Source organism: Borostomias antarcticus (assembly GCF_949987555.1).
Source record: "Borostomias antarcticus genome assembly, chromosome: 15".
Classification (NCBI taxonomy): domain Eukaryota; kingdom Metazoa; phylum Chordata; class Actinopteri; order Stomiiformes; family Stomiidae; genus Borostomias; species Borostomias antarcticus.
The window spans coordinates 13699274-13723952 of NC_140248.1; the positions used below are offsets into that span (position 1 = coordinate 13699274).

At 44.7% G+C, this 24679-nt stretch overlaps 2 protein-coding genes across 3 annotated transcripts; both read right to left on the reverse strand.

The window, feature by feature from the left end:
• Positions 1-1764: 1764 nt before the first annotated feature.
• rps6ka4 (ribosomal protein S6 kinase, polypeptide 4) lies at positions 1765-17455 on the reverse strand. 2 transcript variants are annotated; one of them, XM_084450545.1, is made up of 18 exons: positions 17036-17455; positions 16705-16776; positions 16485-16552; positions 16037-16187; positions 15450-15565; positions 14039-14146; positions 13220-13297; positions 12952-13055; positions 12170-12320; positions 11843-12004; positions 6297-6422; positions 5659-5792; positions 5313-5406; positions 4888-5058; positions 4245-4436; positions 3978-4137; positions 3725-3888; positions 1765-3546 (listed from the first exon to the last, which is right to left on the reverse strand). In XM_084450545.1, exons 1-18 carry the CDS (start codon positions 17127-17129, stop codon positions 3319-3321), a joined length of 2373 nt encoding a protein of 790 aa, XP_084306671.1. In that variant the 5' UTR covers positions 17130-17455; the 3' UTR covers positions 1765-3318. The 2 variants fall into 2 exon arrangements, with proteins under 2 accessions (XP_084306671.1, XP_084306670.1); XM_084450544.1 differs by having other exon boundaries at positions 13220-13300.
• Positions 17456-20234: 2779 nt separating this feature from the next.
• Positions 20235-22565, reverse strand: rom1a (retinal outer segment membrane protein 1a; the record flags this gene model as incomplete). The annotated part of the gene is made up of 4 exons (XM_084450257.1): positions 20235-20447; positions 20648-20894; positions 21087-21517; positions 22416-22565. 4 exons carry the CDS (start codon positions 22563-22565, stop codon positions 20235-20237), a joined length of 1041 nt encoding a protein of 346 aa, XP_084306383.1.
• Positions 22566-24679: the final 2114 nt, after the last annotated feature.

Here is a 24679-nt window from a genome sequence, read left to right on the forward strand (position 1 = left end):
AAACAATATTATCTTATCTTTCTATACATGTAAAACAAAATAATATCGGATTTATGACAAACAAATCAGATAAACAGTGATTGTGTTAGGAAAAATTACATTTTCTTAGCCTGGATTCTATGGTATTACATATAAATGGTCATCGTTGTCTTCTTCTTTCAACGGCGGCTTGGATCCAAGTCGTTGCGCAACCTACCGCCATCTATCGGAGCAGTTCGCTCCTACACTGTCCTAAACGTGGCGGTGGTGTGTTCTGAGAGTGGTGTGGGCATGGCGATGGTGTGTCCTGAGAGTGGTGTAGCAACACACTGTCTTGAGAAGGTAGGCCTGCAGGCAGACACTCTTGTGGAATTTGCTGCTATGTGAGAGATAAGGACCTGTTGTTGCATGTTGTTGACAAAAGCTTCCTCTTATTATGGTGTCAGAACGATGGCTTATGAATGCGATACAGTAGCCCAGAGATGGTTAGCACTGGCAGGGCTATTTTCAGTTTGATATAAGGCGTTGTGGTGTTTTAGCACGAGTTTTCGTACTCTTGTGATGGACTTCGTTTTGGTGTGGAATTATAGTTGTTTACGTTTCGGTAGGAACAATTAAATTGTCCCAAGTGTTGCAAATTATTAGTACCCCTACCAGTGGCGATTGCTCCTATAAGCCAGGGTATAAGCCTGGCTTACCCATACAAATCCAAATCCAAATAAAACTTGATTTTTGCATCTTCTTTCAGTGAAAGAAGCCTGATATAAAATGGGCCTTCTTTCAGTGAAAGAAGGCACGAAAATCGCATTTTGGTAGTGCACCGTCGCCCCCTACAGTCCTCATGAAAATACAGTACATGTTACGGTCCTTTGACACCGGTCTTACTAGCTCGTTATTCACATTGGGAGTAATAACACTGTCGGAAAAGACCCTGTGCAAGACCCCACGGTACGCTACTGCATTATAGACAGACAGTCCTCATTACAATAGGAGTAGGACGCGAGATTACTTTTCGCAATTTAGTAGTTTAGCAAGAACACCATAGAGTTTAGGGTTAAGGTTAGGGTTGGGGTGAGGGTCAGGTGTAGGGTTAGGTTTAAGGTTAAGGTTAGGGGTTAGGGTCTTCCTTAACCCGAAACTCAATGGTGTTATCCCTAAACTGGGTTGGGAAACGCGTAGACGCATCCTAGAGGCCTGTGTCACACTCGAACATGTGACGCACATTTCCGCTGCGCACAGGATTGTGGGTCAGAATAGCCAGAAAAGCCTGCTGGCTTGCATACTGCGAAACAAGACCGGATGTAGTAGGACATCCTGGTATTTTTGCCATACTGCATGTGGCATACTATGCATTGGGACTACATCCTGTTTTGGCATACTATATAGTAGGGTAGTATGCAATTCAGAACGCAGCCCTAGTCCTTCTCACAATCTTCGCGGTGCTAGGCAGAGCACTATCCACTCGGCCACCGCTGACCTGGGAAATTTGTGGAGTCTTTTTGTTTTGATGTTCTGGGACCACTGCCTCTTGTGCTAGCAACATAGAACTGCAGGTCAACAATGTAGGGGAGGGACAACCCGACATTCGCTCTTCTAGCTGCGCTGGCTTACAGCCAACGCACAAAAACACAAGCAAATGTATATTATAATGTGTAAAGTAATATTTATTTTGCACCATATCTTATGTTCTTGGTGCAAACAGGCATCAAACTTGTGACATCTCAATATCATGATATGCTCAAAAAAAAAAAAAGAAAAAAAAAAAGCAATACATTACATGGGCAGATCATTCTACGGTATCTCAAAATCATCACATTAAAAAGACAACACAGTACATCAATAGCCAAATTAAAATACAAAAAATAGCAATAGTAATAAAAGCACAGTCCCCAACATGACGGTAAGTTTATAATTACTAACAAAGGATCTGTGATTAAAAATTTAAATCTAAAACAAAATCAATTCACTACAGTCACAAAGAAATGATACTTTGTTAAAAGAAAAGAGTACATCCAATCCCAAGGCCACACACACTTCATCAACACCCATCCTGTACAGACACTCATACCAACAAAACAACCATTACCACAGCTTTAAAAAACATGCAACACCCAGGACACGCAATAAATACAAGAAACGCACACTGGGTTTAAAGCTGAAATGTGCATTCAAAACTGATTAAAAGACTACATTTGTGCGATATCCAGGTAAAAATCAACAGATTGATCAGATCCAGTAAAAAAGTGATAGGTAAATCATCAGTGTGACTAACATTGAAAGATTAAAACGGTCTTATCTGACGGAGTCACAATCATACTCTTCACTTCCAAAATGTTCTCTGCTATTCACACAGAGATGGATATAGCATCATTGGACTTCAGAAAACCAGTGCTTAATAACTCTACCCACTCACCAGCTTTTAACAGATCAACACTAACCTCTCCTCCTGCCAAAGGGAATGCTACGCACAGTTCCTGTAAGTTGGCAGTGTGTAACATCGACGGTCGCTCTGCTAGAAGACCTCAGCCCCCGGACTGTTTTCTTTTACAAATCTAATTTACTAGGACAGCTATCTGCACTAGTCTCACTTTGTTCTCCCCAATATCAGAATAAAATTGTCACATGATATACAGTAGGTCCCAGCCAACCCCCTCTCCACCTGCCATGTGCTGGCTACTATGTATCCACAAGTGCTCTGATGTGAAGGTTACGACTGTACCCTCACTCTGTCTATGGCTTGTGCTCACTCATGGCTTCTGATTTCCCTTTATCCATTAATGGTTCAACGTTTTTCTCTCCTATCTATCTGGAGCCGGATTCGCGTACAATAGATGCCACGCTGGTTTTAGAATGCGCACGTTTCCATAAGATGTGACGATAAGATGTTGAATCTTTGAAAACAGCAGTTTTAGCACTGCAAACATCAAACCATCTCAGCTGTTTGTATGTGAATCCAGCACCTGAAACAAGCACAGGTCAGGATCCTATCACATTCCTAGTGTGTGCCAATCGCATAAGGTGATTCATTATATATAATAAGTACAGTACTGTGCAGACTTCTACTTCCAATCATATTGATCCATATCCATGTCATAAAAACAAAACTTGGATTCATTACTGAAATTACACATTAGTTCCTAAGAAACCAGATGATTCTTCTTAATTAGCGCAGAGCAGATGGTGAAAATACACTGCATTGCTGCGATAATACAATTGCCATTGTTTTCAGAACCCAACTGGAACCCATTACTGCCCTTTGCTTAAATACAAACTACTCTTTAAGTCTCTCTACCTCCACCACCCGATCCCCCTGCTCCCCCAGTCCTCCGCCTCCCACAGCTAGCTCTGCTTTGGCGTCACGCCGTGGTGCGGTGGCGGCGGCGGCACTTTGAGGTTTGTGGTCGCAGCGGCGGAGGCAGAGGAGGAGGAGGAAGAGGAGGAGGAGGAAGACGAGCTCCGTCTGGTCTCCACCCCCGTGCTCGTCATTTTGAGCTTGCGTCGTTTCGCCAGAGGGGCGTTGTCGACGCTCTTGAGAAAGAAGCCCTCTCTCTTCCCCCTGTTGAAGGCCTAACGGAGAGAGAGAGAGAGGGGAAGTGGAGAGCAGGAAGATTATGTTGAACGAAAGCCAATTACAAGAGGGGAATGCGTTTTACTCACATCTACAATCTGCCTGCTGAGAGTTGCCTCATTTGCCCACGTGTGAAAGTCAGGGCAAAAGCTTTGAGAAGACTCAGATTCCCGTTACCTTGTAGGTGGCGTTGACGTAGGTGCGGACGGTCGGCCCGCTAGACTCCAGCACATCTGGAGTGCACAGGGGAGTGGACGATATCGTGACCCCACCCTGCAGCCAGCTGTTCTCCCGGAGGTCGGACAGTTTGAGACGCCTCTCTGGGTCCACCGTCAGCAGTCCTGGGCAGGAGAGGAGGAAGAGGGATGAGTATGATGGAAAAGAATGCCACAAGTCATAATTTGGAAGCTTCGAGCTCATCTTGTCGCACCTTTCACAAGCTCCTTGGCCTCCTCTGATACGCCCTTCCAGGCCTCCCCAGCCAATGAGAAGTCCCCCTCTTTAATCTTCTGCATGATGTCAGCGGCATATGATGAGGTCACCCCCCGCTGCTCACTCTGAAAGGGCACCTGGCCTGACAGCATGGTGTACTGGTAAAGAGAGACACACAGACACACATGCACACAGTTATTAACATTGTGATGATTATTCTGGTTGCTAATGAGGCATTAGGAAGTGAGCAAGCGGAGCAAAGTACCAGGATGACCCCGAGGCTCCAGAGGTCGCAGGCCTGGTCGTAGCCTGCGCTGTGGAACAGCTCGGGGGCCGCGTACTGCAGGGTGAAGCAGGGGGTCTGCAGGGGGGCGCTTCCCGCGGGGCACAGCCGGGCGAAGCCGAAATCGATCACCTTTAGCACCGAGTCTTCCCCCTCGTCTGCGAACAGGACATTCTGCCGGGCGGAAGGAGGGGATTCAAATGGGATTTTGTAGCAAAAGGTCAATATACAGGTAGTCTTGCATAGCCAGACCTATCTCCACACTTCATTTACGCTGTGCCAGTGCTGGAGAAAAGTCTGGCTGGACTCATCATCATTCGGGGATAGGGAGGGAAAAACGCTGTATTTCTTTAAACCAATCACAATCATCTTAGGAGTAGCGGTTGCTAGGTCTGGATTGAATCTGATTGGGTGGACAACAGACTCTGCCGCCACTGATTGGGCAGTAATAAAGGAATGACGCGGCTTTCCACAAAACCTACATCCGTTGAGTCAGACCAATTCACCAGCAGATAAAGCATCAGTGAAATATATTTCTAAACAAACGTGGGTTCCTCCTTGTTTTGCAGCAGGTCTGTGTAGTAGAAGGACAGAGGCCTAAGTGTTAGGAGGCGTGGTGGCCCACCTCTGGTTTGAGGTCCCGGTGCACCACTCCGGCTTCGTGCATGAAGCTGACGGCCGACACCAGGCTCCGCAGCAGCAGGCTGGCCTCCGCCTCCCCAAACAGCTTCTTTCGCTTGATTCTCTCAAGCAGTTCCCCGCCTGCCAGAAGCTCCATCACCAGGTAGGTGTGGTACTGGCAGACGGACAGATGGAGAGCAAGGGGGGGGGCGAGAGCGGAGGAAGGGAGAGAGCGGGGTTGAAAGTTGCGATGAGAAAATTGTTTATCGCTGACTGCAGTTCCCAGCTGAATTCACGATTTCCAAATGTCAAACATTATTGAAAATCTAATCCTACAGCCTCCTGGGTGAATATAAATTGCAAAAAGAAATGGCATTGTTGTGTCAGGGCCTTTAGGGGCATGCGAATGTGAAGCACACATCCGTGTACCTGGTCGGTGTAGACCTCATGCAGTCTGACGATGTTGGGGTGAGACTCACACTGTCTCAGAGCTGCGATCTCCCTCTGAGTGTTCACCTCCATTCTAACACAGCCGGGAGGAGCAACTCAGAGTCAGTCCAACATAAAAGGTCAACAGAACACATCTGTGACCTACAGCTATCAAATAGTCACAGTAATATATTAAAATACATTCCGACACAGGGAAGCGTGAACGGTGTAATTAATCACGCGGCTTCAACATTGACAAGCCGCATTACAGCGCGAGAGGAGCAGAGAGCATGCTAGACTCCAGACTCACACTAGCCGCGGAAATGGCAGGGTAGAGTCGGCTCACCTGCGGCTGATGATCTTGACAGCGTACTCGTGGCCGCTCTGCCGGTGTCTGCATTTCCTGCACACGGAGAAGCTGCCCTCGCCCAAGGGCGCCCCCTGCAGGCACAGTTCGTAGTGCTGGAAGAACTGGGAGTCCTATAGGGCAGCACAGCAGCAGACCACGGAGGAAGTCGAGGGGAGGAAGACAGAGAGTGTTTTGAAATCTTTTTGATGAAACAGGATATGTCCACATCTTACACATCTTGCACTCTGGCTACTTAAAACTGCCTTGAAAGCAGAGATTTACAGGAGTGTCTCAGAGCCCTGGAGGGTACAATATACACACTGGGCCTGGACCCAATATCCTCCAGGTATCCATTACATTCATTTAGCAGACACTTTTATGCAAAGCTGCAACTTACAATAATTGCACTGTAAGTAGTCAGTGTACTACAGTACATGTACTTCTCGTCAGAACTCAAAAGTGCATCTCCATTCAAAACAAGTGACTAAGAGCTTATAATCTAGTGCTAAAGCCAAAGTGCAAGAGTAGCAAAATATAAATACAGTAGGTGGTTAAGAGGAAGGATCCGGGTGGTACTATCCATCTACCTAATAAGCACTTGGCCTACCGGTACACCCCTGTGAGGAGGTCCATACCTCTAACATGGCACTGCGACGGACTGTAGCCGAGCCTGGCCGGTCTGCTCCCATCTGTGCCTCCATGAAGTCTCCCATCACCACGTTCTTGTTAAAGAGGATGGAGGGAGCGACGAAGGAGTAGCCCTGGAAAACAAGAGAGCAGACATCATTGATTGACAGCTCAGAGATGACCTGATGAACTGAACGGTGGGGTGGGTGTATATATATAAATAAAGTTTGATTTGATTTGTGTCTTACTGTGGCAGTGAAGTGACAGTGTAATGCCAGAGGTCATTCTGCTTGATGTGACGGGTGTGAGGATGAGCCTGTGACGCCTTCTGTCGCAGGCTAATCCCCCACAGGTACAAAACAGAGCGGTTCAAGGCGTTCCTTTGTGCCACCGGCCATCAGACTCTATAACAGTGCCTGATGTATATTATTTACTCTGATCTACTCCAGTGTTTCCCCCACCATTGCCTTGGAGAGGTGGACCCCCCCCCCCCCCCCCCCAACAAGACCCCCCGCCCCTCCTGAAAGACCCGAAAAGCCAAAAAAAATAGCGGACTTTTTGATGGCTAACATTTTTAGCTTAAGTCAGTCAAAGTTTAACATGGCGAAAATTAGCATCGCAGCAAGCGGACATTTTCTGACTTTACTTTATTGAGTTTATTTGAGCAGGGACAGTGCATACCAATCCACAGTGATGGACATGTAAGCATGAATAAAAACTGTAAATATGCCAGCATTAACAGGGTTGCTAATTTTCAGCTGCAGTCCCTGGGCTAGATGTTAAAGCCTGGTAAAAGACATAATATAGAAAGACATTTTAGAACTAATATAATAAAAATAGCAAATATTTAAAAGGTAATTTGTGCACAACTTAGAAAAACAATTAGCTAAGTTAAAGAGAGTGAAAGTGTAAAAAGTTCTAGGAAGATACAGAACAGGATACAACAAGATTTGGGACAATACAAGGACATTACACGATCAAGGAACGCAGAGTACAGACGGGCAAGCAGGCAGACAGTCATGCAGGCAACGCACACACACACACACACACACACACACACACACACTATGCAGGACAGCTTACAAACATTATGTACAGGGACAAAGCAAGGCCAACACAATATCAAATACTACACAGACAAGCACGCAGGCAGACAGTCAAGTATACATACACAGTTAGGCAAACGGGCAGGTACACAAAGTTAGGCAGCTGGACTGCGACAGGGCTAGTTAGTGGTCACATGCCTGATATTGTAACAACCAGGTTTTGAGTGTGTGTTTAAATGACTTGTGCATATCAATACTGCAGATGTGTGATGGGATGGTGTTCCAGGATTCAGCAGCTTTAACAGAGAAAGCCCATTCGCTGAATGAGCTTTTCCTCACTGAGATGATGAAGTCTCCCTCTACAACAGTTCTAGTGAACCTGCTGCTCTCTGTAAAGAACTGAGAGAGGGGTGGTGGGGCTAGACCGTGGTGGATTTTAAATACCAGGCTGGCATCACTGAGCTTCAAGATGTTATCCCGGCTTAGAAGGGCATGCTTTTCGAGGATGTTGCAGTGATGGTGGCGAATGGGTTTCTTGTCTAGAACCTTCAGAGCCCGTTTATAAACTGATCGGATTGGTGACAGAGTGGTTTTACAGGTCTGAGACCAACTGGTTAGACAGTATGTAAGATGGGACATGATTATTGCATTGAAGTAGAGTTTTGCGGTTTCCATATTGAGGCAGATACAGATGTATTTGAAATTAGCTGTGTTGTATTTAACTGTTTGTGTGACTTTTTTTTACATGCTTTTTGAAGGTGAGGTTTGAGTCCAGGTTTATGCCGAGGTATTTAAATTCTGTGACCACTTCAAGCCTCTCTTTTGCTGCAAACACATCTGGGTCAGGTGTTACAGATGTTCTTTTTTCCAAGAACATGCAGACGGTTTACTTTGCGTTGAGGTGGAGACAGTTATCTGAGAGCCATGTAACTATGCGGGTCATTATTGTGTTCAGTTTATTTGCTGCCTTGTTCTGAGCATGTACATAAACCACTGTGTCATCTGCATACATCTGGATCTGGACTGTTGTGCCAGCACAGACAGTGGGCAAGTCGTTGATGTAGAGGCTGAACAACAAAGGGCCCAGGATTGATCCCTGTGGCACCCCGACATCATATTCCAAGGGTGGTGATGTTTCTCCATTTATCCTGGCACGTTGTGTGTGTCTTACCCTCGAGATATGATGTCATCCATTTTATTGCAGTGGGTGAGAAGTTAAACCTGGAAAGCTTGGTGGTGAGTATGACTGATGGTGTCAAAGGCCTTCCTCAGGTCCAGGAACACCGCTCCAATCACTCCGCGCTCGTCCATTTTAGCTTTAACAGACTCCAAAAAGAAGCAGTTTGCTGTTTCGGTTGAGTGATAAGCTCTGAACTCGAACTGCATGGTGTGAAGTGAGAAAGGAGTGTTGTTGAGGTGAGTGACAAGTTGTTCTGCTATGCACTTCTCGGTTATCTTTGAGACTATTGGAAGGATGCTGACAGGTTGGTAGTTGCTAACCTCTGCAGCATCCCCTGACTTAAAGATCGGAGTGATAATGGCTGACTTCCAGGCCTGTGGGAACACGGCATCTTGGATAGAGGAGTTGACCATTTTGGTGATGGGGCCCGTGAATTACTCTCTGTGTTTCTTAAGGAAGGAGGAATCCAGCCCAAACACGTTCTTAGCTGTAGAGCTTTTGAGTGCGCTTAGTATTCGGAGCACCTTGGGCTCTGAGACCTCCTTCATGGAGAAGACAGGATTAGTTTCATCAATTGGTGTTGCATGTAGGATCTAATTGGGCGGGGTACAGGTTAGCGTTTGACTCAACAAAGTAGATGTTAAAAGCTGTTGTTGACTTGTTTGGGGGTCCTGTGTTACACATCCATTAACTTTAAGTTCTAATGTTTTCCCTGAATTTTTTGGTCTTTTCCTGTCAGTTTCTTTATGTTGTCCCAGATCATTTTACTATTTCCATTTGCTTCATTAATGATGCCAATAAAGAGTGCTGCCTTTGCCTGTCTCAGTTCTGTTGTTACCTTGTTCCTCAGGGTTGTAAACCTACGTTTGTCATGTTCCTTTTTGTACTTAAGGGCTATTTTAAGGGCCTGATCTCTTTCTTTCATTGATTTTATTGTATTGTCATTTATCCAGGGGAGGGTGCTCTTTTGGCCACGTTTTGGCGTTGTGTCTTTAAGAAAGTTCATGGTGGTCTTGATTGTGGAGAGGAACAGGAGACTGTCAGTTTCCACATCAGCCCCTGATAGTATCGCCTTCCAGTCAATTCCATTTATTGCTTCATCAAAGTCACCTTGATCAGCCTTTGGGGTTCTGAGGTAGGTTTGTTTTTTGGTGGTAGTCAGATTAAATCTATTCTTGGACAGTTTTCTGGATACTAGCGTCAGGTTATGATCAGATAGGCTGGTGACAAAATTAAATGTTTTAGTGATCCTCTCTGGTTTGTTACTGAACACTAGATCGATTTGGGTCTGTGATTTAGATGTTATTCTGGTTGTCCCTTTGATCATCTGAAATTTAATTTAATTGTGAGTTGCTTGAGAGCTTTTCTACCATGTTTATCTTCCCAGTTTATGATGAAGTCCCCCATCAGATGTACTTCTTTGTCAAGGTTACAATCTTTGAGTATGGTGTTTAAAGGTGGGGTAGGTAGTTTGACGTCAACAAGGCCTGGTTGGTCATCTTTTTCAAAAGAACCCGCCCCTCCCTCCTGTTAATCATGATGTAGTCCCTCCCTCCAAACATGACTGGTAGGTGTGGCGAGATAGAGACCCTAATTGGTCAATACATTCGCGTGCGGTGCATTCTTTGAATCCAAAATACAGAGGCAGCAGTAAACACGGAGATCCAAGTTTATTCTCTGAGCACTTCTGTTCCTGATAGCTGAAAGGATATTATGCCAATTTTACCAAATAAAGCCAAAAGCAAACTACCTATCCCACCTTTAACTGGTCGAAAAAGATGGCTTTTGAATCTGGTGGTCGATAGAGCCCTAGGACAGTGAAGGACATTTGGGGGGACAGGGTAATGTTTAAACCAATGCATTCTAGTTAATCATATTTAAAGGAGAATGCTCTTTTTCGACAACCTGGACCTTATTTACGGCATATTATAAGACGTTTGACTCACCGAGATAACTTTGATGTAATTCGGAGACCTGTAGAAGAAATTTTAAATCCAGCGCGAGCCGATCGTAGCGTAGTGAATGTGAGCCACGAGTGTAGCCTACAGACGGAGAATAGCCAGTCTGCGCGCAGTGCGCATGCGTGCTGGAGCAAGTGGGGAAACTTTATTTAGTTTCTAAAGACGTTTCTAAAGACGTTTCTAAAGATTATATTAGAGGCATGTGAAAACCATAACAAGCCCTCGCTCTATGGAAGCACAACTAGCGATTCATAAAAATAGATTGATGAAAACAACCGTTTCGCGGCAGAAAATACATTTTTTAGAAGCTGCATTCTCGGTACCCCGTCCGCCGCCATTACATGGATATACTTGGCTTGTACTGGATTTTAAATTTCTTCTACAGGACTCCAAAGTTCTCAGTGAGTCAAACGTCTTATAATATGCCGTAAATAAGGTCCAGGTTGTCTAAATAAAAGGTGGATCTGGGTACAATGGATGGTGTCTTTAACATAAAACATTACTCCTCCCCATCTATCATCTGGTCGATCTTTTCTGAATATAATATAACCGGGAACAGTTAGAGCAGCAGCTGGGGAGTTGGTTTGAAGCCAGGTTTCAGATAAAAAATAAGTAATCCAAATTTGATTCTATAAGCAGTTGCTTAATCTGGTCACGTTTAGGGGTGAGACTGCATGTGTTCAGGTGCCCCCCTAGGAGGCCTTTAGGCTTGGCACGGGGATCCCAGACAACTCTAGCATTATTAACAGACTGGATGAAATGCCATATTTTTTAATTAGGGATGTTTTTCTGGGAGATTTCTGGGACTGAGAGATGATGAAATGAAAATATTTTCTGTTGATGTAGCTAGCTACATAAGTAATGTAACCACAGTTTAGTCTATGTCTTCTAATGTTAGTAACTATGTAGGCTAACATTAGATAAGTGTTGTGGACTAAATGGATTATTTCCCATTTTTTAGGCTAAGCATTTTCAGCAATGCTTTTGCCATTTCATTTCAGCTGTTCAGCATTCACACACATTTTCTGAAGGAAATGTTTTGTAATATGTTTTTATTTTTTGTAAGTAAATATTGTTAATATGTATTTACCTAAGTTATGTGCACTTGTTTCATTTCAGCTTAGTGTAGAGAAATGCACCCGATAAACACCTAACTGCATGTCTATGATGACACTTGACACCATGTATCCATGACACTCCCACTCCGCGACAACATTAGTAGTTTCGGGGGCCTACCACCCCCCCTGAAAAAAATCCTTGGGGAAACACTGTACTCTGTACCTTCTAGCTGCTGTAACGCCCCCGCCCCCCACCCCCACCCCCACCACAACGAGGACTATTAAAGTTAATCTCATCTGAGGACCTACCTGGAACAGGCGGTCGGTGCTTGGCGGAGTGCTGGCTGGGGAGTAAACAGGGTCCATGCCGGTGAACTCCTCAGCGAAGTTCCCCACATCCAGCTCACTCCTCAGCTCTGGTTTGAACGGGCTGGACACCTTCTTCTCTGCCAGATCTGACCAGTTGAGACCCTGGAGAGGCAGGACAGAACAATGAGCATGGTGAGGTAGGTGTGTGTGTGTGTGTGTGTGTGTGTGTGTGTGTGTGTGTGTGTGTGTGTGTGTGTGTGTGCTCCAGTGCGTGAAAAAAAAGTGGTATTGGTGACAAAGCAGCGAGGCGTGAGAGGTGGAGAGCACCTTGAAGAAGGGATGACCCTTGATGTCTTCAGCCCCTCGCGGCCCAGCGCCCAGCCTCTTATGGGGGTCCTTCACCAGCAGCTTTCTCAGCAGGTCCTGGGCCACGGGGCCAATCATAGACGGAAATGGGGGCTCGCAACGCAAAATACGCCTGAGTGGAAGAAAGGAAGGAGGGAGAGGAGGGATAGAGAGAGGGATAGATGAGAGATAGTGGAGAGATAGAGGAGGGATGGAGAGGGGAAGAGAGAGGAGAGAGAGGGATTGAGGGGGAGGGAGAGAGATAGATGAAGAGAGGAGGGAGAGAGGAGGGAGAGAGGAGATAGAGAGGAGGGAGAGAGAGGAGGGGTAGAGAAAGTGAGAGAGAAGAGGGGCAGAGAGGAGAGATAGAGAGGAGGGAGAGAGAGGGGGAGAGAAAGGAGAGATAGAGAGGAGGTTTAGAAAGGGGGGGAGAGAGAAGTAATTGTCTCTACACTGTGATAACCAAGGATTCGTTGGACAGCAACCTTCATATTCATAAAGAACATGATTGGAAAGAATGATTTGAATTTTAAATTAGGCAGTGGGCTTCATATTACACAAAGGGTACATCACAAGTAATTAATTTGTTCTGATACACGTTTGTATATTCTGGCAGCTACATAAAAGAGATGGTGAAAGGCACAACCACTCACCACAATGGATGTCATTATTTTCATAAACGACAGTGTGAAGAGATACATGAGAGAGGATGAGAAAAAAACAGTCAGTGAGTGGGAGTGGGCGAGACGTGCAGCAGCACTCACTTGGACACTTCACTCTGCGAGTTCCTCTCCCCCTCCAGGGTGAACGGCGACGCCCCTGTCAGGAGCTCAAACATCAGGATCCCCAGACTCCACCAATCAACCGACTGATTTGTCCCGGGAGGCGAGACAAAGAGGAGAAAAAGAGAGGGGAGGGGGGGGGGGGTGAACTTGGTTCTGGAAGGATCTACCTGTCATGCAAGCATTTATCACCCCTGCACATACTGCACAGCTACACGACGCAGCTAGAGGAGTTATCCTCGCGCCTAACCTTGCCATGGCCGGACTTTCCTCGGATGATCTCCGGAGCCATGTACTCGATGGTGCCACAGAATGAGTACGTCCTCTCCTTCTGTTTGTGATCAAATGAAGTAAGTCAGTAAGGGCTTTAAAAATAAAAAATAAAAAAATAAAAAACAGTACACTGCGATACATGCGTGCACCAAGGTTATTATAGTTAACGAAAACTAACTAAAAAACTAAAACTAGGTGTGAAAAAACATTTTAGTTAACTGAAATAAAAATAAAAACTACAAAAGAAAAAACGATAACTAACTAAAACTGTATTGTGTGTTTACAAAACTAACTAAATTAAACTAAAATTGTACAGAAAATGTCCTTAGTTTTAGTCTTTTTCATTTCATACATAAGCCTAGTATTTTGGGTGGATATTAAATCTATCCTGCATTCTTTCTTTAGCTGTGCCCCTGCGCAGAAGTAATCTGACGTTCGCCAGATGGTTTGTTTTGCACAGAGTGAAACAACATGAGCTCACGAGATCAGGATGGTCTCACGAGGCTAACGCGAAAAAAAACCAAACTAAAACTAATACTGAAACTAATAAAAACTAAACTAAAACTAAGCATTATCAAAAAATAAAAAATAAACTAGCAAATCTGCTTTAAAAACGAATTAAAACTAAACTGAAATTGAACACAAAAAGTTAAAACGATATAAAAATAAAAACTAATGAAAAAAGCAAAACTATTATAACCCTGGCGTGCACTCGTGAACCCACCCGCACAAGCACCCACACACCTGACAATCTAATACTGTATGTCTTTGTTGTTAAAAAGATGTCTTCACGCACCTCTTCTTGCAGAAACTCTTTGCTGAGCCCAAAATCTGTTAGGACCACATGTCCTTCGCTGTCCAGAAGGATGTTTTCTAATTTGATGTCTCGATACACGATACCCAGCTGTACATGGCACAAACAGGAAGTTACATACACAACATAAGCCGCATTTGACAGAGAAGGCATACTGTAGAATGCATTATTACAATGATGAAAGAGTGGAGCTTATTCCTCTGGAATAGAGGAGACTGCTTCTTCTCTCCTCTGTCGTCACTAACTTTGGAGTGAAGCTCGACTCGAATCCCAAGCCCATATCAATCACATCTGAAAGATTTCCTTTTTTCACCTCAAAAATATACTGCAGCCACCACTTTCAAAAGACGACACCAAAACACCTGGTCCACACTCTAATCTTCTCCCAAATCGATTATGGAAATGCACTTCTCTCCGGTCTCCCAGCTAAATCTATCAACAGTCTAACAACACATCCAGAGAAGCGCCGCCAGAGTCCTCACCGGTTCAAAAAAGTCATCCCACATAACCCATACACTCGCCTAATTCCACTGGCTCCCAGTCTACTACAGGATCCAGTTCAAAGTCCTCCTCCTGACCTACAAAGCCTCATATGGCCAAAGCCCCAGCTACCTCACTGACCTCATCACCACCCACAACAAACGCTGTCGCTCCCTCCGCTCTAGTCATGCCCCTCTGCTCCGCATCCCCCCTACATGTCTCTGAATGATGGGAGGCCAAGCCTTCTGCTCTCTCTCCCCACGCCACAGGAACTCCCTCCCAGACTACCTCAGAACTGCCCCCTCCATAGAGGTTTTTAAAACGGGCCTTGCCCTTGCCCTTTCTTGCCCTGCGAGAAAATTCGCGCCACCCAGTTCGCCCAATCTCGCCGCGGGATCAATGAGTTGCCGCGCAAATCCGCCGCAGAAAGTTCAAAAAATTGAACTGTTGCGAATGTTGCCGCGCGGCGAATCCTGGCCGCCGCACCGCTGGGTTCGGCAATTCGCGCCGCCCGCCGCCCAGTTCGCGCGAATTGTATTGAATTTCTATGTAAACTCACCGCGCCGCAGGAAAAATTCACGCCCGGTGTGAACACAGCATTAGTCTTTTATTTGTGCCATAGTCTTTTATCTGTGAAGTGCTTTGAGATTTGTCTCAGCAGATGAGAAGCGTTATATAAACCCAATTTATTATTATTATAAAAAGGAACTCACTTGCACACCACCAGTCTAGACAAAGACAACATGTGGCCTACACCCTCATAAAATAACGACCCAACCTGTAAAACTGCCAATCTCCAGACATGCCATTGATTTAGGAGGTGCATTTGAAGTGCAAAATTTCAGATAGTGAAAGCGGAGCTCCAGGGATATCGACTGTGACTATGACAGAGAGGACAGAGATGGGTACCCACCTTGTGCAAGTGCTCCAGTGCCAGGATGATCTCGCCGATGTAGATCCGCACCTCGTCCTCTGCGAAGTGATCCCTCTGATACAGGTGAGTGAACATCTCCCCACCACTCACATAGTCTACACACACACACACACACACACACACACACACATACATACACACACACACAGGCAAATACACACACCACTTGAATAGACGGAAACAAACACACATACAGTGCATTTAACAGGCCCATTGCAGAAACATTACCAGGAACGGTAAAGAAACAACGGTCACACTTTACAATAAGGGTCACAAAAAACATTAGTTAACTGTTAACTAATGCTTATTTAGGGTTAGGTTAGGTTTCTAATGTTAATTAATGCCTTGGTTAAGGTTAGGGTTAGGTTAGTTAACCTTAGTTAACATAAATAACATTAGTAAATGGTTAATAGAGACATTAGTTAACTGTTACTTAATGCTTAATAATGCATTAACTAACGCTTATTAATGTACCCTTATTGTAAAGTGTTACCGAAACAACGCTCAGCACTTCGGGGTCCCAGGTGGAGAGTTCCACATTGGGGTCTACATGACCCAGGGCTCACCCAGGATGAGGTGCAGCTTGGTCTGGGTCTGGAAGGCGTAGTGCAGGGTGACCAGGAACGGGGACTGGCGGATGTTCTCCAGCACCTGCCTCTCGGTACGCGTGTGCTCTGCCGTTTTGGCCTTCTGCACGATGGCTGCTTTCTTCAGCACCTGCATGGGGACAATGTGAGCAGAATCATAATCAGATTCTATTGCCAAGTAGGTTTTTACACATACTATGAATGTGTTCTGGTCAGTTGGTGCATAACACTGATGGATAGACAACATTAGTCAGGGTGCAAGGACTAGACAGGACAGTGCAAAGACAGGACAGAGCAAATGAGACAGGAAGTGAAGTTATGAGGACAATCAACAGATAGTCCTCATAATTCCGGACTTGACCAGACAAATGTTGGTCCTTGAGCTGTCTCTAAACGAATATCACACAGACCAGGTAGGCAGACTCACCTTCATGGCATAGAGCTTCCCCTCATCATGACCACTATTCTTTCTGACCAAAAACACTTTCCCATAGGCTAGACAGAAAAAAAAACAGTACAAAGTGGTAAAACAATCCCATTATCCCACTATATTGTAATCTGTACAACAATACTGGAGGTAAACTATGGTACAATTAGCCAGGCTATATAATACTGTATCTCTATTTAGAACCTTGAACAAATCTCACCTCCTGTACCCAACACTTTGAGAAGCTCGAAGTTCTCCATACCCACTCTCTCTGTATGACCAGTGAGGTTTGCTGACAGAGGAAGAAAACACATTGCAGTATCAGTGTTTGTGTGCGCATCGCGACAATCCTACTACGAAAACGTCACATACATTCATCACTCACTGAGCTGTACTACTGAATTAAAATGCACGGACGGGTCATGATCTAACATAATCTATGCACACACATCCTTCAAGTGTCTTGTGAGGAATCACGTCTTCCTTATAACCAAGGAACATATTTTAACGTTGATAACAAAGAAAGACGTTGATAGTAAATGGCGACCTACCATTGGTAATCTCATGTTTGATGAGACAGGCTTTCCTCCGCGTCCCTGAATCTGAATCCTCGCTACTACTGCTATCCGAGCTGTCTCCAGACATGATGTCAAAATATGTGTTAACACTTTTCTAAAAAAATAACGTGTGAGTGGCTATGGGGTCAGAAACAAAACTTTTGGTTTGCCTAACCGCAGGGTCTAATTGAGATGGCAATAAGGAATTATTCCAAAAATGCTCAACATGGGTTAGCTGTTTTGTTTTCAAAACTAAATCCCTGTGACATCCTGCTGTTCTGGGTTAATCTTCTGCTTTTCACTCCAGTGCGACCAATAATAATCCGTCAAATCAGAAATCGTGGCTAGACTCAGTAAATGGTGCACAAATGCGGCTAGACAGATAGCCTTTAAACAGCTATATCTTAAGATATAGCTAGCTATGCTGACAGAACGTCAATATACCACCGCACCGGTGGATGCTGTTGCTAGCTAGGCTAGCTACAAGTTGCCACGACCAACCGATGCTAACCTGTCAAACATTCTAGCTAGCTGGGGTTAGCAGCTAGGCTAGCTAGCTAGTTAACTAACGTCTGGTGCGTTGGCTGGATAACTAGTAACGGGACTCGACCAGAGAAGACATTATTGGCCTGACATTAGCTAGCTGACAGTAAAATACGTCAATTTACGTAGCTAACGTAATGGGTAGTCTGGCTAGGTGGCTACGTTAGCTGGCTTGATTCGATTCCGAACCCTTGCCAATGAGTGCATTAAGTTAACTAGCTAACGTTAGTCTAGCTAGCTTGCGCGCGCTATTTAGCCATTAAATTAGTTATATAACGTTAGCTACCCATCAATAAAATACAACGACTTTGCGCTACTAGCTAGCCAACAATCTGGCTACGTTATTTAGAGCTAGCTGTGAATTTTGCAATGTTGCGGTCTTTTCACTCTCTGCATGTCGAGAAATACTTTCTTATCTTTTTTTTTGTCCGGACGGGATGATGTGTATAACTCACGCAGACGACATGCACCACTTCACATTTTATGAGAATACATTTTACAATACTGACTAAAAAGTCTGTAGGCAGATGTTAGCTATGTTAGGTTTAAGTTTGAGCGTTCTTCTGTACGGAAGCCGCGTCGGTGCTTTCTAAGCACTTTGCAAAGAGACTTGTAGGACAAGGTTCGGCACCTTCCTAATTGCTTTATGATGATATTACTGTCAGTTAGTGGTACAGTTAAGCATTTCATTGTAGGCCCTACATGGTATCCGTACATATGACCACTAAACCTCTTTGAAACTTAAACCTTGACTTTGTTATGTTATTGATCGTGGTTATTTATTATTAAATATTATTATATTTATGATTGTGGTTAGTTTATCATCATTATCAATGGAGCCCTCCTTACTCACTTTCACACACCAGTGGTAACCCAACCTTGAGGATGTAATCCATCTCCTATAGTTTCCACCTCAAAGTTAACACTTTCTTCTCGCTCTATATTTGACCTGTTGGCCAATGTCACATTTCTCTTCCACCTTTCCACCTGCTGGATTTGTGAAGGACCTCACAGGACCTCTGCCAATGCAGAAACAGACAGCTGGACAACATACCACAGCTTCATACCCTGAACCTTCTATCCCCAACTACCTCACCACCTTGATGGCTCTCCTCCCTATACCTCTGCCCTTTCTTTCTAATTTTATTCCAAGATTCCCCTGTCCTCATTTAAGGTGTGGTCCTTGACTCCTTAGCTTCTCATATTTCTGCTGGGAAAGTGTGGCGAAGTGTGGCATTATAAGCACACATTATACAATATAACATGGTTTTGGAGCTAACGTGTGCGATACATATGACTGTGTCCATAAATATAATGCATGGCACATCATTCTGTGTGAGCATGAAGGCCTATGACTGCTGGAGCAGCAGTTGGAGTATTAACCTTGTGGGATTAGCTGCACTTGTGTCAGGACAGAGGACACAGACACCGGCTTTCTCGTAGCTTTCACTGCATTACTGACATCAATCTGCATAATCCTATTCCACTGACACATATGCTGGAAGGAGTATATGAGGGCAGCGTGGGTTAGGAGTGGAACAAGCCTTATTCAATAAGGGATGGAGAAAAGACTGAGCGTGTTAGAAGGAGATGGGACTGGGGGGGTTAACAGGTGAGGAGCAGCTTAGTGAAGTGAGGAGATGAGATAGGGAAGATGTACAATACCTGGCCTCCGCTATACAGTTCATTCAACTGTGCATTGTCACCAGTGACTCAAAACGACAACAACAGATAATGAAAAGTGACAGATGACAAAGAGGCGAAACCCCACCAAGCAAATACAAATTTTAATAAAACTTTAATGGTTATCTGTCATAATAATTCTGCATTACAGTGCTATGTATGTCCTTTTGCTGAGGATTGCGTAACAGAGCATCAAGCATTGTGTCTCTATAGAGTCAGTTTTACATTGAGTTTTGTCTTTTTACATTGAGTTTTGTCTTTTATGCCAAATGAAATATGATAATGCATATTTTCAGAATGCTCAAAATTTCTGTTTAGGTTATTCGGTCTCATTGTAAGACAGGGATGTGGTTACTCTTTTGGATTGTCAGAGTCAGTTGTGATACCATGGCTTCAACTTGAGAACTGCATGCTGGTGAATTTATTAAACAATATTCAATTAATTCATATCATGATCAGGATTGTATCCGTCTTTCCATTTTATCATTGAACTCCATTTACATATACCATTTGAACACATACACAATCTGACTTCAGTGGTTCATGAATTGGTAAAGGAATTTGTGCATTGCACCTCCATATATAGAATAAATAATGCATTAAATACTGCTTTACTTATATGTATTTGTGGAGTATATGTAAATATTGAAGGGTTGAGTCTTGGGTTTGGGAGGATAGTTATTGTTATTATGTGAGTGTGTGTGTGAGTATCTACCTACCTTGCTTTTGGTGGGATTGATTATGGACATGGGTATTACTCTAATACCTTACTCTGATAATTGACAGTCACACTGATCCAAAAATACAACTGAGATGGATGAGGTAATTCAGGTCGCTCATTTTGGAGTAAAGCATGTCATAAACCACGCATATACCTGTACCATAATGGAATGTGCTGCGCACCCCCCCCCCCCCCCCCCCTCCACACACACACCAATGGTGTTTGAAACCACTAGATATCTCCCCTTTAGCTGGCGCTGGGAGGAGCAGCAGCGCCCGTCTCGGCGTCCGCCACCTGGTTCAGCATAAGGAAGTTCATCACTGGGTCCAAATACTCTTTGATAGTCTCCTTCAGGTCTTTCTCCAGCAGGTATCCCTCAGTCTCAATCTCAGTATTCTCCTGGCCCGCCACCGCCTCCATGGCTGTCTGGAGGTACCGCAGGCTCACCAGCACTGACCCCTAGGGAGGAGGAAGAAGGGAGGATGCTCACATTAACAAAGAGGCCTACAACCTACATATTCCACTATCAGATTTCATGTGGACCTTGATATTGTGACCACTCAGAGACCACCTGAAGTAACCCAAATAGCAACACACAATACTGTATATGACAGTGTTTTCTTTTATACTGTATATGATGACTAACATCAGCACGGTACCTGGATCAAGAAAACAGACAGAACTCCGGCACCAATCGTGTTCATCAGACTCATGAAGTAGTTGACCAGGGCCTCCCTGCAGCCGCGGATGTAGATGTTGAGCTCCTCGGTCTGATAGTCGTAGTTGTAGTGGGCTGAGTTGTTGGTGAGGCGATACTGGATGCAGGGTCGCGGGGAGCTGGGGTTGCAGCAGCTGAAAGGGACCCCGTCCACCAGGTACCGGCCGTCCACGTTGCTCTTGATACGGCTGGAAGGTTGGAAACGAAGGGGTGAGGTGGGGTGGGAGGGGCTGAGTCCATGAATCACTCTTATCAGCTCATTTCCCACAACCTTAAACATATATTATGATATATAGGGATCTTGTGTCTGCCCGCCCCCCCTGAAATCGATACACTTAAACCAGCAACTTCACCCCTATAGCGTCCTCTCCGGTACTCACTCCTTCACTTCCTTGGTGCTGAAGTCCAGGTAACGATTGCTGATCCACTGCACCTCGAACCAGTCCCTGTGGTCGTTGTTCCCGCAGCACTGGAACTCCATCTGCAGCCGGTCGATGGTCTGCTTCTGGAAGCAGCGACCCGGGGTGTCCGTGTCCTTGTAGAAGCGGATGCCGTTCTTTAGCCCGATCTTCAGGGAGTACTCCAGGTTGCCCTTCATGGCGTAGCTCATGATCACGGCCATCAGCATGAGGAAAGTGAAGAAAAGGGAGACTCCGAAATAGGGCTTCAGGAATTTCTTCCAGCGTGGGAAGCGCCCGGCGTCGAGGGCGTCCTGGCAGATGCGGCCGGCAAAGTAGTTGATGCCTAGCGAGGCTAGGCCCACGATGATCAGGGTATTGGGCACAGCATGGATCTCTGTGTTATCCATTACCTGTAGACAGACCACTATCAATTGGTTGTTCAGCAAAGCTATACATTGATTTTCAAGTCCTACCATTATCTTATCCCAATAGATTAGATCCCATGATCTCTTCAAGAAATTATTACTACAGCTTGTTTTCTGGGTTGTAATAGATGAGAATAATATGCAATTGAAGGTCTTGTGGAATAACACTGGTTGCAATTAGACATTATGAGTTCTGGAACAGGAGTGGAGCTGGGAGAACAGTGTGTCATCAGTGGCATAGCCTCAGACTGTCAGCCATCTCCAATGACTATGTGTGATTGCAATGATTTATCAACTTGATATAGACAGATCATTTATGTCACAGGTGGTAGTGCTGCATAGAAGTACACTGCTGCATAGACATACACAGCAACATTAGGTGGATTAGATGGGTGTCAATCATCGGATCCATCCCTATTCTGTAGGTCAGCTTATTGTCCAGGACAGTTCCCAATCCCTATTATGAGATTATGTATTATATGTTTGGCCACAGGTATATTGAGACCAGAGACAGTTTCCTCTTGCATAATGCATACAGTATGAAGACTGAATTAATGAAAAAAACACAAAAAAGAGATTGCTACACAACCTGCAATACTTCATCATTTAACCTTGGATAACCTCTTCAATGTTTTGTCTTGAATTGAGTATTTCAAGAGATTCATTTCAACATCCCAATATAATATTGAAAGAAAAAACCACACAAATCCCCACATCCACATTTCACTCCTCATAAACATTGCTATAGCCTCACAGTCATGATCACACTAAGAGGTTCTAAGATATGAAAAGCAGATCAAATCCTGAATGTTTGCTGTACTTGTGGTAAATCCTGGGAGCACCCTTAAACAGTGCAGTGAAAAAGAATGACATGTTCAGGTACCTCTGCTCTCTTGCGGAGCTCCGTCTTTAGGAAGCAGCCCATGGTGAAGGTGAGGGCTGAGGCCAGGGTGGCTGCCCAGGAGAGCAGCCACAGCCCCTGGGCTAGCTTCACCCTCTTCTCAAAGGGGAACTTCATCTTCATCAGCACCATGGTGGCAATGAAGGTCAGCACCACCGCAGGCTATGAGGGCTACTGACAGAACTGAGGGCTCGAGACTGGCGATGAGGTGACGGCGGGGCGATGAATCTGAGGGAAGAAAGCAGGATGAGTGCGCACACACTGAACTGAGGGTGGCTGGCAGAGGGCGGTCCCAATAGTAGGGTCAAAGCTGAAGCAGTCTGTGAAGTCTGTGAAAGCTTGAATTACAGCAATGCAGAGGTTGGAGAGGTTGAAGTAGTCAAGCAAAGTATTTATATAAGAAACTATACTGGTTATTTTCCAATGAGAAAAAAAGTCTTCCAGAGACAATGAATGAAAATTTAGAGTAAAGTGGGGGTGAAAAAGTTCAGAAAGTATTCAGACACCTAATAAGTATGTTAAGTATTCCCTGGATTCATTGGTGATGTCAAAGTTCACCTGAGTGAAGCCCCCAAAAAGTGACAAAGAAGTCCAGACGCCCCCTCAGTGCTGCGTGCGCTGTCCTTGCACCTGTGTGCCCATACTTGGGTGAGACACACTGGATTTGGCCAACACTGGATGTCTTACTGCTAATCCTCACCTATCCTATTAAAGAGGCCTTCCCAATGGGAATCCAGGCCATTGTCTGCTCAGCAAAGCCAGCTATCCTCAAACCAGGTTGAGGTACATGGATGAGCTCTGACAAATCTCATTGAACATGACAGGTATGGTTTATACTGTAAGTACTGATGTGTTTGTAAATCCATAACTTGAGATAAGATCAGATAAACTGTGTAAAAGCTAAATCAAGAATGTTGAAATGGCCACCCTCCAAACAGCAATCTGATTGAAATGTATAAAGATGACTAATTAAATGAGTGATGAATTGATCCTAAAAGATATTCATCTTTTTTTCAACCTGCATGATCATGAAAGATTCTGTCTGTGACTACATGAGATGATAGATGTAAACACCTCAATGGATGTCTCTTGACTTTAATCATCAGACCAGAACACAGTGTTCTTCATCAGTGTTATGGAGAGGGGCAGGGACAGGAGAAGACATAAAAAGAGAAAGTGATGATCCCATCAAAAGCCTCTGAAAGAGGCTCAGCAGAGTGAATGTAAAACTCTAACCAGGAGAACCATTTAGGGCTTACAATCTATCATTCCAGACTATATGGCTGCTAAAATGTCATGCTGTCCTTGATAAGACAGAAGCCTACTGTAAGTAAATAATGTGACAATGACAAAAGACTGAGACTACCTGTGTGGCACCACTTGGGAGGTGGAATGGTGCAGTGGTACATACTGTACCAGGAAGTTATGTATGAGCACAGTACTGTGGACAGCAAGTAATGATGCTGTAGAACAGAAAATGCAATGTCTACATTTAGAATAAATCACTTGTAAAAAGAAGTCCAAACCCATAGTCAAGAGCTGTACAGTATCTCAATGGTCCACTGTTCATTGCTACCCATCTTATTTTACTGTTGACCAGTCTGTTTTAACTGCTCCTATATTAACACAAACCATAAACAAGTGCACAGTGAACATGTTGTCCCCCACCCATGTTGCATATTCCTTTGTGGCAATGATGGAGTGGAAAGATGGAATTTATTTTTTAATTAGTATGATACACTACTAATCTATGAGACCCCTAACATGTAAAACAATGAGTAAACAAGCCAGGAATCTTTTCTTTTATCTTACCTCTGGATTTGAAAAGTAGAAGTGTCCCTCAGTAGAATAGACTATGCTTTTTGTGAGTGGCTGTAAGCCAGCGCACCAATAATAGCAAATGTCCAGTTGTCACTCCCTCTCTCCTTCCCTCCCTCCCTGGCTTCCTTCGTCATGTTGTTGACCTGCAGTTCTATGTTGCTACCACAAGAGGCAGTGGTCCCAGAACCTGCAGTTCTATGTTGATACCACAAGAGGCAGTGGTCCCAGAACATCAAAACAAAAACACTATGACACCGCACATTTTCCAGATCCTCGGTGGTCTAGTTATGACTACTGCTTTGCGGGCTACACTGTCCCCAACTGGCTCTGACCCGAGGGGGCGAACTCTCGCCACCATGCCATGTACCCCACAAATCAGACCCTGAGAGGGATAGAGAAACACGGTCTTCACCAGTGGGGGCAGG

What these genes read in the sequence shown, in the direction of transcription:
- rps6ka4 (XM_084450544.1), bottom strand. Translation starts at nt 17,129, where the DNA reads ATGTCTGGAGACAGCTCGGATAGCAGTAGTAGCGAGGATTCAGATTCA. An exon ending in AAGAGTTTCTGCAAGAAGAG is followed by an intron (nt 13,301 to 14,038) that starts GTGCGTGAAGAC and finishes GATCACAAACAG; the next exon opens with AAGGAGAGGACGTACTCATT. An exon ending in GGAGCCTCGGGGTCATCCTG is followed by an intron (nt 4,138 to 4,244) that starts GTACTTTGCTCC and finishes TCTCTTTACCAG; the next exon opens with TACACCATGCTGTCAGGCCA.